Here is a 14438-nt window from a genome sequence, read left to right on the forward strand (position 1 = left end):
CACAAAGAAGACCACCTGTTTCATATTATTTCCAGTCCTAACCATTGGTCTCTTGCATTCATCAGCATCACCTTCAAATGTTTTTAATGCAGCCTTGCCTTGGAGTTCTCTAGCAGCTGAAGGATGCGAGACACTCCTGAGCCAGCTGCCAGAACTTCACGCTTCAGAGCAGCTCTCAGAGCTGGATTTCAGCTGGAGAGACTGAATGCAGATTGGAACAATCTCGACTGCATGGAAAATGCAGAAGACATGTCCCCACTCACTGCAGATTTGCTGTTCTATCACTTTCCAGGAGCAACTCATGACATTCTTTTAGAAATTACTACAGCCTGTACTTAAGTACTGCTTTTTGTTTGTTTGTTTCAAAGCCAGATAGACAAAAGATATGCAAGTGAAAATTTTACTAATTAATGACAGAATTTGACAACAGAATGACTAGGTTGGAAGAGACCTCCAAGATCATTGAGTCCAACCCATGCCCTAAGACCACAACTAGATCATGGCACTGAGTACCACACCATGCTTTTTCAGGCATTTTTTAGGCTTTTTTAGTCACCATCCAGGGATGGTGACTCCACTATCTCTCAGTGGAGGGGCAGACCATTCCAGTACTTTATTATTCTGAAAAATTTTGAAAATTATTCTGACAATTAATGAAAAAACATATGTGGACTCTGCTTTCTCCTAAGAAAATACAGTCCCTTTATCTCCTTCCTCATGTATGTAATTTTAACAGGTAACTTTTCCTCTCATAGTTACATTTCAGTCCTGATACTGCAAAAAACTGCATTTTTAATTTAAAAAAAAAAAGAAGCTATCCAATACCTCTTTTCTCAAAAGAAAACGCTGCTCTCTAGTGGAAGATGACAATATGTTCTAATTCCATTCGAATTAGAAGGAATGTTATAAATTTTTCATTTTATCAGTTACAAGAAACATTGATTCATTTTCACAAGCACTGGAACACAAAAGTAGCAGGTTTGTTTTCTATGAGTCTTTCAGATTGGCCTGTGAGATTTTGGTATTCATTCTTCAAGATAAACTTGCTATGCATTTATATCAGCACCATACTCCCGTGCAAATAACTTGCCAAGTATTGGTGCATTAAAATATTAACATATCTTAGAATTTGGTCCCTTTTAGTTTTTGAGTTCTTAAGACAATACTATAATAGGCAAATTTTTTCTTTTTTTTCTTCCAACATATTACCAACAGACTTTCCTAGGTCTGAATATAAAGCTTAGCCAACCATTTCAAAGATAGATTAGCTACCTGCACAGAATAACTTAGGCAAATATTCAAATACTGCAAATATGAAACTCTGTATCCTGTTTGCTATGGGTTTCTAAAGACATTCCTGTCTACAAGCACAGTGATACAAAATTGAGGAATTCCTGTTGAAGTGGTTCCTTCAACTTGTACTGAAACAGTGACAAATGGTCAGACATCAAGGATTATCTGTCCTGAAACAGCCCAATTTTATCCTACATTTAGTTAATTTATAAAACACAGCACTCATATGACTTTTGCTTTTTCTTTAAGCACAGATAAGCAAAAAGAGGAATAGCCCTCTCTACTAAATTTCTTCAAGTTAGGGACCAAAGCAGCACTATTCTGGATTTACTTCCAACTTTCTGTAGTCATAACAGGAAATCTATATAGAACGTGCAGCCCTTTTCTTCTCTCTCTGCAGATGAGAGATGTGCAAAGCAGTTTCCTCATAAACACACCAACAAAGTATTTCATTTAATGAGAAGTTTGAATTTGTTTTAAAACAGATGGAAAAAAAATGATGAGAAAGCAGGATATGGAAAATATTTGAAAACTAACTTATTTCTTGAAAATTTCCACTTAACTGATTTTAATTATCACACTAATTAGAAAACAAAAATGTGAAGAACAGTGTTTATTAAAAAAAAATTAAACCCAAGCTAACGCTAAAAAAATTAATAAAAATGTTAATTCCAAAAATTCCATTTCTTGACTGTTAAAATTGACCCTTAAAAAAAACTGCTTATGAGTGAAATCCAACAGCTAATTTGTTTACTGACTGTACAGGGAGCTCAAACAATAATTACTAATTCAGAGTGCTCTTGTAAACAATCTATTTTTGGTTGAAACACTCATGAGGCTCAGAGCATGCTATGAGGACACTACATAGTGACTTTAAGCAATATAGGTTTTATATAACTTATTCATTTATGTTGTAAATACCTGAGATTTAAGCTCAATAATTCTCTGCTGTTACTAACTAAGCAAATAAAAGAAATGGAGGTTAGCTTATCCATGAATTAATTATGCAGAAATATAATAAATCCATAAATAAACACAAGGTTCACATATTCTTTACCTCTGCCTCTTTTTATTGTTATAATTAAGACAATGATAAAAGATGTAATTTTATTCTTAATTTTAAAACATACAAGAGTGAACCCAGCTTTTAAATAGGTAATTTTTCTAGATTTACAAAAAAACAAAACCAAACCAACAAAAAAAAAACCCCAAACTGAACAACCAAATAAAAAACCCAACCAACCAACAAAAGGAAAAGGAAAGACATGGTTATTTGTTCCAATACAAACTCCACCCATTTGGACCATGAGAAGAATCTTTATTCACAAAAATGTCAAACACTATCAGTAGGATTTCCCATGATAAAACATAGTACTTAACCACAGGAAAGGCTCATGGGCTTTCTCTCCATGAAGCCCCTACCCATGTTAAATGTGCATCTTGAAAAACAAATAGACAAATCAGTAAGTGGTAATCTCACTGAGATCACAAAAAAAACTTTAATTTATTCTGAAATTTCTATTGCTAAAACAGAGATAGCAAAATATATGTAGCTTTTACAGCAGATAATAAATGCACTAGATTCTCCACCTTCACCCTGCCAAAATCTAGGCATACATAAATCTTAGCATCACACTGAAAATACAAAATAATTTGAGAATAGCTGTGTTGAATTTGACATGAGATGTTGTCTGCATGGAGGATGAATTAAAAAACAGACACAGTGGCACCTTAAGACTTAAACCAATAGATTCATCTGAATGCAGCCTTACACTTTTGGTGGACATAAAGACAAACTGCAGCACAAACTTGTTCATCTTCAAATGCCAGAATACTCAGCAGCCTGCTTCTACTTCATGAGGGCACAACTGCAGCTTTTTTCTCTACTCCATTTCTCTCCAACCATGTCGTGAGCACACATCCAAACACTGCTAACTAAACACTGAGACACTTTCCCTCCACAGCACCACAGTAAATTGAAATGTACTACACTGAAATTATTTGAGATCTATATTCATTCTGGAAACTGCTTTAATGGACAACAGCTAAAGCTGCTACCAAATTATTTCATGGAATGCATAAAAACAGCATTCCCTTCAATTTCTACTTTATATAATAAAATAAAACTAGGTTGTTCAGATGATCCTGCTCAACTATAAAACCTCCCCAAAACTACAACTGCTGTCAGTTACGGATTCCAACAGTTCAACAGTTGCTGTCATACAAAAAGCTATCTATAATTTGCAATATTCTTCTCAGAATTTAGCAGCATCCACAATGTACAGTTTCTTGTAGATATGGTCCCAAAACAGAATCCCAGGGAGGCAAATAATTTACTGGATAATAACTTGGGATAAAGAAAAACCAATTAAAACAACCAGAAGCCAAGAGCAAATATTTCAAACACTTTGAACAGCACTCCTGAATTCACTATGAATTAATCACAGGCTTAGTTCCAGCTTTCTGAAGTTCCTTTTCTTAACAGCTGCAGAGCTCTGCAGCTCCTGTTGAGAAGACATTTCCAAGAGCAGTCTGGGAAAACTCACAGAACTCTTGCAATTTTTCTTTAATTTAATTTTTTAATAAAATCTGAATACACGTGTAATAAATACTGAGTTAAAACCAGCTTCCATCCATTAACTGTAACAGAAAAAGTGAGAATTATCACACAAAATAGAAAATGTTATCAGGTGAAATCCACTGGAAATTTGTTTCCACTCTCTGGTGCACTCTCCTTTCAGGGTCTGTACTAACAACAGGTGGTGAACAATTGGGGGAATTCTTTTCATATTATTTCACCTACCAATTTGCTCCTATTAAAACACACAGAACTGATAATACACTCCTTTTAATTTAAATTACGTTTGCTTACTATTTCTTGTTTTGTTATCTTGTTTTATGTCCAAGTTCTATGTAACAATGGGAATATGAAATTCATTATGATCAAATATCAGAGGCCGCTTGGGAGGGGTTGAGTCTTTGTCCGCTTTGTGTAACAGTTTAAAAAGTCCTGTTCCAATATTCATTGGAATTCCCATGATGATGCACTCAGAAACACCTAGGAAAAAACCAAACAAACACGATGAACATTTGAACAGTAAGGATTTACAAAACTATTTTCATTTACCCATTCTGTTTTGTGTTGCCTACAAAATATTGAACTTCACATGTAAGGACCAAAGCCTGTTTAATAGACAAAGTTAAATGTTATGGCCATCCAACCAGTATGTTACTTAAACAGTGTTAAATTCTATGGCAAAAACTCCACCTAACCTAAACATCTTCTCTAGTAATGAAAGCACTTGAGGTTTGTTTTTAGAGAAGACATGTTCTCTGCAGTGCCCATAGCATAGAAGATGCAAGGCAAACTTACTTCATGTTCATTCTCTGACTCAGTACTAAGGCTTCAGTCAAACCTGGCAGGGTTCCCTTGAAACCTCCCCAAGTTCCCAGTGAGAAAGGCACAGAACTACTTGAGCTGTAACACTCCTGGCATTTTCACCACTCAAAAAGTGCTCATTTTGAAGTGAAATATTGAGTCTCTCCCAATGAATTTTGATGGTTATAACATTTTCACTCCAATGTGCTGGCACTTTTGCACTCCAGATCTACCATGGTGAACAACTGTTCCAAAGAACATTCCACACACAAATCAAGCTCTCAGATACCAGTATTTCTCAGCATACATTTTTGCACATTCTCAGGAGTATAACTAGATTGTCTTTCACATAAATGTTTAAGAAGGTAACAATAAATAGCTGTACCTTTGAATGCACAAAGGATGAAATCAATTTGCTTAAAATTCTTACTTGATTCACAATTTGAATGTGTACGAATGAAGATTTAGAAAATACTGTGCACAAAGTACTGTTTAAAACTGGCTACACTAAGGTCACCTTGACATACACACAAACTAGTTAACTTTAACATAACACATGCATATTTCTGTATTTCATTAGCACCCAGAAACTCCCAATGAGCAATTCCAGCTCCACGAGGGTAGCCATTGCATAAACAGATCTTGAAAAGGGTGAAACCTGCTTTACTTATTTTCTCCATTTAATCTATTAGATTTTTTAACAATTCAGTCCCAAAATATATGTAGCTTAAAAGAGAAGAAAATCTGAAATGAATGGGGCTAAAGGCACTAAAAAAAAACCCCAAAATTATTTCAATTCCAAATATTAGAGCACATGGCTAAAATACAAAATAAAGAGACAAACAGAATGCCAGGACTCATTTACTGAGCTTTCTGTTTGCTGTATGTATATGGACATGCATACACTTGTGCATATGTAGCCATGTATTTTTAAAATTTAACAGGTTCTTTCATGAACTCAGTAAGATGATTATGCTGCTAATGCACTTAAATTTAAAACTCAACAACAGATACACTTAAAAAGAAATTTATGACAATAGGTATCCTGTCTGCTGTTAACAAACTAAATATGGATAAACAAGGCTTCTAATTAAGACCCACAATTTTAATTTGTTTAGATTAGAACTAAATAAAGAAGTGAAGAACTTGACCTTTATTTCTAGGTACAAGTGCCAAGTGACCTAAGCAATCAGGTAAGAGTGTCATGTTGATAATCTTCAGCTAGGCTGAGATGTACCTGTCTTTCTACTTAGCAGGAATGAAAATGAAACCTGAAAACTGAGTAAGGTACTACATCTATTCAACAGCTCTAAGTATTGAAAATACACAAACTTTCACAACTGAAAAAACAGAACTATTGATAGTGGGACAAATTTCCTAGCATTTCACTGAAATGTAAGGTGAGAAGTAAAATCAAATCACTCAAAGTCTACTTTAAGATACATCAAATATCCAACTGACTTCAAGACCTCAGTCAGAGATCAGAAGTAGAGCATACAACAAATTTTTAGGATGAATTAGCTTCAGACCTGAAGTTTTTGACATACCAGCTGAACAGAAAGCTTAACAAAGACAAAACTCGAATGCTTTGAAGAGGTTTTACAGATGCTAGCTAAAGATCACAAAGTGAAACAGACTTTGCAATACCTACCACAAACAGAATCCTTCTGTCCAAAGTAGGCAGCATCAAAGAGATGGTCTGCAGTCTTTTCAAAAGAAGCCAGCATCAATACACTTTCCTTCATTTTCGCCAGCCCAAACCTGGTAATGCCCAGCACTTCACCCTTGATTGATGGAAAAACCCAAAGAGTAAGCCTGAGTAAATAAATATACTATTTACAATTCAGTATTGCCATAATACACATAATGCACATGATTCACAGATAAATATCTGGAAGGTTAATAGTTTGGTAATCATCAATATTTACATAACATATAAGTCATTATTCATATACAAGATAAGCTGATATAAATGGTTAATAGATCTTGAATATTGAATAGATCTTGAGTACTGAAAAAATTAAAAGAAGCATGGCCACAAACTACCACAATTATAACTGGCTGCTGAGCTACAAACTTCAGCATGATCTGAGAGCACTATGCTGAGTCTACTGCCTATTATCTACAGGTAAATCTGACCTCATCTGCCAGGAGATTAGAAAAGATGCTAAATCTGCATTTTTTCACTCTCCAGAAAAAAAGGTAATTAGTTTTTTCTACTAATTTGACTTGTTTGTGCCTATGTTTGTTAGAAACATTCTGATTATACCAGATTGCACACTGAAGCCTAAGTCAAAAGTACAGGCAAAAGAATGCATGTAGGAGTTCACCAAGTTTGAATCATAGCACTCTGATGCCCTTTTCTACTGCTGTGCTGCAGCTTCACAGGGTCAGCCCTTGTTACTGGTGCAGCTCAGTACAACAAAGCTCTTCAGTTTTGGAACAAATCAGAACTCCATCCATTTCACCCAAATTAAACCCTTGCACTCTGGCAGGCAAATTGCAAAATCTTACTTCACTAAGTGCACTGAACTTCAAAGGAAGTAAATCAGTAAAGACCAGATATGATTTTGTATTAACACATTGTATAAGACTGTTCACATCATCTGATTATATTTGAAATGTCTGTATCCCTTGCCTCTCACACATGGTGCAGCTGTTACAAACCACTCCCCGTGGGGTTTTCTGCACAGCAAACCTTGAACTGCATGCATGGCTACCCAGACAGTTGTTTTTCACACCATCATTTTTAGGATTCCTATTTTCAGTATGAAATTATCATTCTCTACTCATTATATCAATTTGTTTTCAGTCAAAATAGATCCTCCTCCCCCAAAGAATTAGAGTAATTAAGCATTTTGCATAAAATACAGATAACAGTATTAGGTCAGTACAACTTTGAATTCTTTAAGCCCAGAATTAATTTCCATCTCCTGAGCTCACCCACCCTTCTCAAACATGATAAAATTAATTTTTATAAACCGGCTAATGTAACACTTAGAAAAAACATAGTACAAACCTTGTAAGTCATTAGATCAGACAATAACATAACGTGTCTCCTGTCAATGCTCATGCCATGGTTCACCATTGTATATTGAATCTCATTGATAATAGTAGTTCGAGCAGCTTCAATTCCCAGAGTTTTCTCCACCTACACAAGAGATTGTTACATGATTGTTGCATGTTAATGAATGAAGAACCAAGAGCTTGGAGCAAGTATATTCCTGGAATAAATACTATCTGATAGCATATTGATATTCCATATCTTTGACTACCCTTTTAAAGTTCTCCATTTGAAAAATATTTATAGAAACAGCTTATTTGAAGTGAACAGTGCTGCCAGTGATTTATTCTCTTGTGTTAATTCATTCTGACACGTATTAGTGAAATCAGGCTTCATTCCATAACAACTGCTGCATCTGATCATAAACAAGCACTTGCATTAAAGATGCTATGGGGAAAAACCCACAGCACCCATTCAGACATTACCTCATAAGTGTTGTTAGAGGATGTTTTTGTTCCTTTCACTCCATGAGTGGCCATAACAGCTCGCAGATTATCACCTTCAACCAGAAGTTTATATCTTTCCTTTCCACTTTGTTCATCAACATGAATGACAGCTCGGGAAACCTCTGGTATGCCTTGCACTACAACCTTCAGAAAACAAAAAACCCTAGTAACTTTGATGTATACAGTAACACAATATAAAAAGCTAACACCAGCAGTTAAACCTGTGCAGAAGGTCTAGTAAGTAGAGTAAAGGCTCATTCAAAAGAGGTATGAGTAAGACTTCCTGCTCTTAAATACACTAGTGCAAAACTGACACTGTATTATAAACCTTACTCACTATCTACATTTTATATTTTATGTCAGATATTCCCACACTCAGGTTGGGTGTCTGAATGGTGGCAGACCCATACAAATAAAAAGGTGAGCTGCTAACAAGAAAGATTCACTCATCTCTGTTTTTCAAGTCCAGAGTAGACAGTCTCCTCACAGAAAGCTGAAAAAATGACAGATACTGTCATGTGGTCCAATTCTAGGAGTAGCTGGAAGCAGATGTAACTATTTCATTCATACAACTGCTGCACTTGGAGTGCTTGTTGTAAGGGAAATATCAAAGCTTCCATTTTATTTGCAAGTATTAGTAAATGATGGGTTGGTTCCAACAGCAAGGCAATACCACTACAATCTAAGAGTTACTGACCCAGCCTGTCTTCACTGTCAATACTGACAAGAATTTTTTCATCTTGCCACCATGGGACAAATTATTACTACTGATTACCTCCCACAAAAGCATGAAACAGCCTTTGCTTTTACCTTAGGTAGCTCTTCCTTGAGGGACTGCAATACATAATACATGGAACTCTTGCTATTTTCACGAGGGGTCACACACACAACTGCTTCTCCATGGACAGCAACATCCCCAGGCTTCACTCTGAGTTTAGAGATGCAAATCGAGTAGCGCACAGTCTCTGCGTTCACCTGTGGCAAAAGGCAACCAGCAAACATCAGAGTGATTGCAGCAGATATCAATGTGTGCAAATAAATGCAGAAATCTTTCAACAGATTATAGAAAGGAAAAAGATAGTAAAAAAAAAAATCCCCAAATACTTTCTTCTAAATTAGTCTTATAAATTGCATGAAATAGTATCCTATGCTGAGGGTAGCAGCCTGTACATTAACCAATGGATGGAAATGGCATCCCTGTGTTTAGCAAGACATAAATGTATTTTCTCTCATTTCCAAATAAAGGGGCAATTATCCACTTTGCCAGGAAGAAAAGAAGATGTAATGTAGCCACACAACATCCATCCTTTACTTCCTTTTTTCTAGCTTCCCCTAGTGTGATTACTGACACAGGATTAAGAGACCCTTCGTAACATATCAAAAGTATAATCTGTGTAAGAACTGAACAACTCACCTCTAATCTCAGTAGTCTAATGCGCTCTAAAGACAGCTTCACTAGGATGAAACAGTCATCTGGAAGAAACACTTCCTCAATATATTCAGAAATCTTTAAGAGACAAGGACAAAACAGTTAGCGTGCAAAAACGGCTAAAAGACCCCATAGCAATTGGCTAATGCTTATATTTAAAGCATCAGCAATAATACAATTTTTTTTACCTCTCCTAACAAAGTTTTCTCAATTCTTCCTTTAACCAGACGGGCAAAATCAGGATCATCATCTTTGTCCAACTGTGCTGTTATAATAGGGGTGCTACAAGAATAAACACACACACAAAAACCCAGCTAAGAAATTGCTCAGTTGGAGTACAGATGGCAACTTGAATTACAGCCTGCCTCATGGAATTTTTCTCTTATCCAGAGCAGTATTTAGTAAGATAAAGAGATCTTCAGCTTCCTCAGGTATATATAAGAAAAATTACTTAGGTTCTTCAGGCTGGTAAAAACAAGCAAACACAAAAGTACTAGCAATTATTTCCATGGCATATTTTATTCCAGTATTATTTAAGCATGGCTCCCATGCATTCCTAGAAATAGGTATGCTTCAAGTACTGCTAAGCACCAGAGCCCTTCACAACAGATGAGACATCTAAGGAAATATCATACTTAATGAATAATCACTTTCCTTTATTTGCTTTTCTCTCTGGGCTTAAGTATCACAGTTGGGCAGACATCAGATTTTTCTTGTTTGAGTATTTGCACTGAATGATGCCTAGTACATTGTTGAAGACAGGGAAATGTTATCATGTATTGCAAATTTATCCATCAGGTTTAATTTGTGCAAAGGAAAAAAAAACCAACAAAAAAACCAAACAAATCAAAATAATGTTAGTACCTAATAGCCTTAGAAGCATTAATGATTTCTTTGATCCTTGGCACACCCAAAGTAATGTTCATTGAAGCAACACCAGCAAAATGGAAAGTCTTCAGAGTCATCTGTGTGCCAGGCTCACCAATACTCTGTGCACAGAGAGCTCCTACGGCAGAACCAGGCTCCATCTGTGCCCTGATAAAAATATAGAAAGAGATATGGAACTGAATAAGGTATAAGATCCTAAGCAAACAATAACAAACTATTCTGGTATGTATGAGAAGCTTGTTAATACATTATTTCAGTAAACATACAAGAGAGAGGTTGAAAGGTCACCAATACTTTAAGGCTGATCTCATACAAAGCAAGAAGATGACCTGTTATATAAGCATTCCACAGATGCAGTATAACTCCCATAACAAATTACAAAATGCTTCTCCTCTTCCTCCTAAGCATCAATCACTAGATCCAGGATTCTCCCTTCAGGGAAACCCCACATGCTAAATGTAAACAAGTACTCCTAATAAGGTAAAGCAAAAACCTGGTAATTGCTTTAAATTGTAAAGAATCTAACACATTCATGAATTTTCTAGAAGAATAAAACATTAGGAAACAATTGATGCAGGTAGACCAACAAAGGAGAGATCACTCATGGCTGCATGTGAATGTCCAAATCCGAGAAGTAAATGAAATAAATCTCAATGGATAAAGAGACTAGAACATCCACACTAGCATTATCCTGGTAAAAACCAAGAATAGCAAACAAAGGATCCTCTGAGTGCATAACAGATCAAAGAACATTTTAGAACAAAGAGCAATATAACTCCTCAGACTGTGTAGATAAGAATAGCTATCAAGACTCATATGAATTTGAAACTCATCTATTCAGGCTTTGTTCTGTATGGACTTATTGAAGGTTTTCAAAAACCTTCTGCAAGAGGGGGAGGAAGGAAACATGTCTGACAGTGGGTGTAAGATTGTGAAGTGTTTAAACAATATCCTCCCTTACTCTGAATCCTATCACTTTTGGCTTTTACCAGAATCTGCTGTCAAAACACAGTCTGTGGATACAAGTAATAAGCAGCTAAAGGCTGAAACTGTGCTTGTTGGTATGATTACTATTACTTCAGAAGGAAGGTGCTTAAACACAAGCAGATAGCTTTGCATGCTCAAGAAATATAAAATGAAACAAAGAATTATTTTACAGTATAAAAGGATATCAAAGTCTGTTAATGAAAGGATCTGATTTTGATTCAAGATAAATGTAGGAACTCCACCTGTTAGACCTCTAGAACTTTTGTACAAGACTTACAAGACAACTCTGCCTTAACAAGTACATCTGTAGACAGCGATTTTTTTTTTTTTTTATCCTACCTTTGCCTTGCAATGTTTATGTCATTGGAACCAATTGTTTCTAAGTCTTTGTACTGCATTCACAACAGAACCAACACTCATACAGTAAAAATAGCAAAATACACCCATAAGTCACCAGCAGAACAGCAGCACTGAGAACACTGCAGGGCAAACACTCACCTCATGTATTTGTCTCTACAAGTCTCTAGAAACTTCTCTAGTTGTGTTGGAGTAATCCTATCCAACTGATATAAAACTCTTGGCTGAAAAGAAAATGGAATAGTTGGAAAAACAACAACTTATATAGACTGAAAAGAAGTACATCATTACCCCATTGAAACTATTTACCTCTGTTGTGCCATTGTCATTAATTCCATACTTGTCCCTAGTTTTTTTAATCTTCTCAGAAACACCTTTGATGAATTTTTTAATTTCCTGAAATCACATTAAAACCACAGTAAGCAAAGACATTGCCTCCATTGGAAGTCGTCAACAGTAAATTATTTACTTAACCCTCCAAATATTTACAATAAATTAATAATGCACAATATGAAAAGAAGAACATAAAAATTTAGACAAGCACATACATTAGAATTTAGCAAACCAGATCAACTTTCATGTAGCCACAAATCAGTAGCAGTACATGAGGACTATGGTCCATGCTGAATAAAAAGCATCCTTCCTAAGCACACACTGACATTTAAAGATACCTGACTTGATACCTGGGCTGATCCTTCCTTCCTACCCACCACTTACTGAAAGTGATTTAAAAAGCTTAAAAAAAACCAAACTCAAAATTCTTATTTTTTTGGCAATACTGACACAAATACATTCTTACTCATATCTCAGTATTCAAAATAGTTGAAATGGAAAGACTGTGGTGAGAGAGGAAGTATACAATATATATCTGCTGGATAGATTTGAGGAACACTTTATTTGTGAGAAAAAACCTCAAAACTATCATATACATGTCAGCCTTTACCTAATATAACTCAAATAACTTCTCTATGCTGTGGAGTGGTCCTGCAGATAATTGCATTTAACATATCATAGTACACAGACCTTTCACTATCTTACCAGGCTTACCCAAAATAAGTTCTAATGGTCTTTACTGGAACATAATAACACTGAAACAACATTGTTAAAAAATATCCAACATTTATTCTACAAAAGATCATTCAGTCATTCCACTTGGGATATAGACATCTATACATTTCATGACACAAGAAGTCATGAAATATGAGATCCGTGATTAAACTCCTCCACAAGCGTAGACTCAGTGCAAGTCATTACCATAACACAAAGTCATGAAAACCAAAATACAAACAAAAAGCAAAAGGAAGTCCTTCCCATCTATTTTAACCATGATTTAGGAAAACCTCCATTGAGAAACAAACACTTTGATTTTTTAGAGTCTTTTTAAACCCCTTCTACCCCATTACTTCTACTTAACAAACAGAGTGACGGTTACACAGTATCACCTCTTCTGCACTAGGTACCGGACTCCTTGCAACCACCACAGTCAGATGAGCACTGACAATTACTTGCAAAACTAAGTATCTGAGGGACTGTCTTTTTATTTTTCTTCACAGCCAAGTTCATAGAATCATTATGAAAACACTTCTGTTATATTCTAACAGAATTCCCACTCTCAAAATAACAACATTCTTATTGGCATTCAAGGTCTTTCCAGAGAGTACATTACTTTCACTGAATACCAGAACTGAGTTCAAAAGGAAGAACAGACAACCGAAGTGCTGTTGGAATGGATGCTTCAAAGCTGCTTCCCCACTTGGATGACAGGATGAATACTTATGCTTTTGCCCCTTTCTTTTACCCTGCAGTAAGTAGCATTATTCACAAATAATTATATTTGGACATTTTAAAGGCTTTTGACCCCAAAATATTTGCAAAAATTGATAATGTGATTTATTTCCTAAAATAAGTGTTTAGGCAATAATATGGTATTAAAGAAGTTTATCTTTTTATTACAGGTGCATAAAAAAAGGAATGTTGCAGAACTTGAAGACTTTTCCTCTTTGACAGTGCTCAAGTTCCAAAGTCCTTTAAAAAAACATCCAAACAACTCCAGCACAATAAATCCATCATTATATGCAATTCTGAATAAAGTACTCAAATTAGATGTTATTTCCATACACCAGAGTCAAAAAAGGTGGAAGATAAATCTATGAAGACTTATATTTCATTGTCAAATTTTTATTCATGCAGAACACCTAAAAGAGGAAATTACTCATTCTTCTTGGATTTCTGGCATCTAAACTATGGATTAATTTTTTGCTACAAATGGAATGAAAATAGCTCATCTTTGCTGAGCCTATCTCTCTCTATGGATTTATAATCTTTAGTGCAACACTGTACTCTATGAGCACAGCTATTAAACTTCCAGAGTGGATTCAAAAAAACATAGATTTTTTTCACAACTTCCAAATCCATGAAGTCTTTGTCTGGACCAGATGAACAAAAAGGCACCACAGGGGTTCAGTAAGATGTGGTTCAACACAGGCCTTGTCAGCTCCTACGGAGCTGCTGTTTAGCCAAAAGAACAGTTCAGGGTGCAAACCTCGTGCTCACAGGGCTTGCATCAGGTGTCCCAGCAGCCAGCTTAGTGGGACC

At 35.6% G+C, this 14438-nt stretch overlaps 1 protein-coding gene across 4 annotated transcripts in view; it reads right to left on the reverse strand.

Moving 5' to 3' along the window:
- Nucleotides 1–14438, reverse strand: part of POLR3A (RNA polymerase III subunit A) — a 38119-nt gene that overhangs the window by 2426 nt on the left and 21255 nt on the right. For 2 of the 4 annotated variants that reach the window (XM_086899902.1, XM_086899899.1), the window contains 10 exons: nucleotides 12153–12239; nucleotides 11985–12067; nucleotides 10476–10646; nucleotides 9800–9893; nucleotides 9597–9689; nucleotides 8993–9157; nucleotides 8162–8326; nucleotides 7692–7823; nucleotides 6324–6456; nucleotides 4166–4351 (listed from right to left, as the gene is read on the reverse strand). In XM_086899902.1, the coding sequence (XP_086756028.1) occupies nucleotides 4203–4351; nucleotides 6324–6456; nucleotides 7692–7823; nucleotides 8162–8326; nucleotides 8993–9157; nucleotides 9597–9689; nucleotides 9800–9893; nucleotides 10476–10646; nucleotides 11985–12067; nucleotides 12153–12239 (1272 nt within the window). In that variant the 3' untranslated portion in view covers nucleotides 4166–4202. Of the gene's footprint in view, nucleotides 1–2345; nucleotides 4352–6323; nucleotides 6457–7691; nucleotides 7824–8161; nucleotides 8327–8992; nucleotides 9158–9596; nucleotides 9690–9799; nucleotides 9894–10475; nucleotides 10647–11984; nucleotides 12068–12152; nucleotides 12240–14438 lie in introns of those variants that run through there. The other 2 variants (XM_086899901.1, XM_086899898.1) reach the window with 1 other exon arrangement.

The sequence above is a fragment of the Cyanistes caeruleus genome, chromosome 8 (genome assembly GCF_971803275.1).
Source record: "Cyanistes caeruleus chromosome 8, bCyaCae1.hap1.1, whole genome shotgun sequence".
Classification (NCBI taxonomy): Eukaryota; Metazoa; Chordata; class Aves; order Passeriformes; family Paridae; genus Cyanistes; species Cyanistes caeruleus.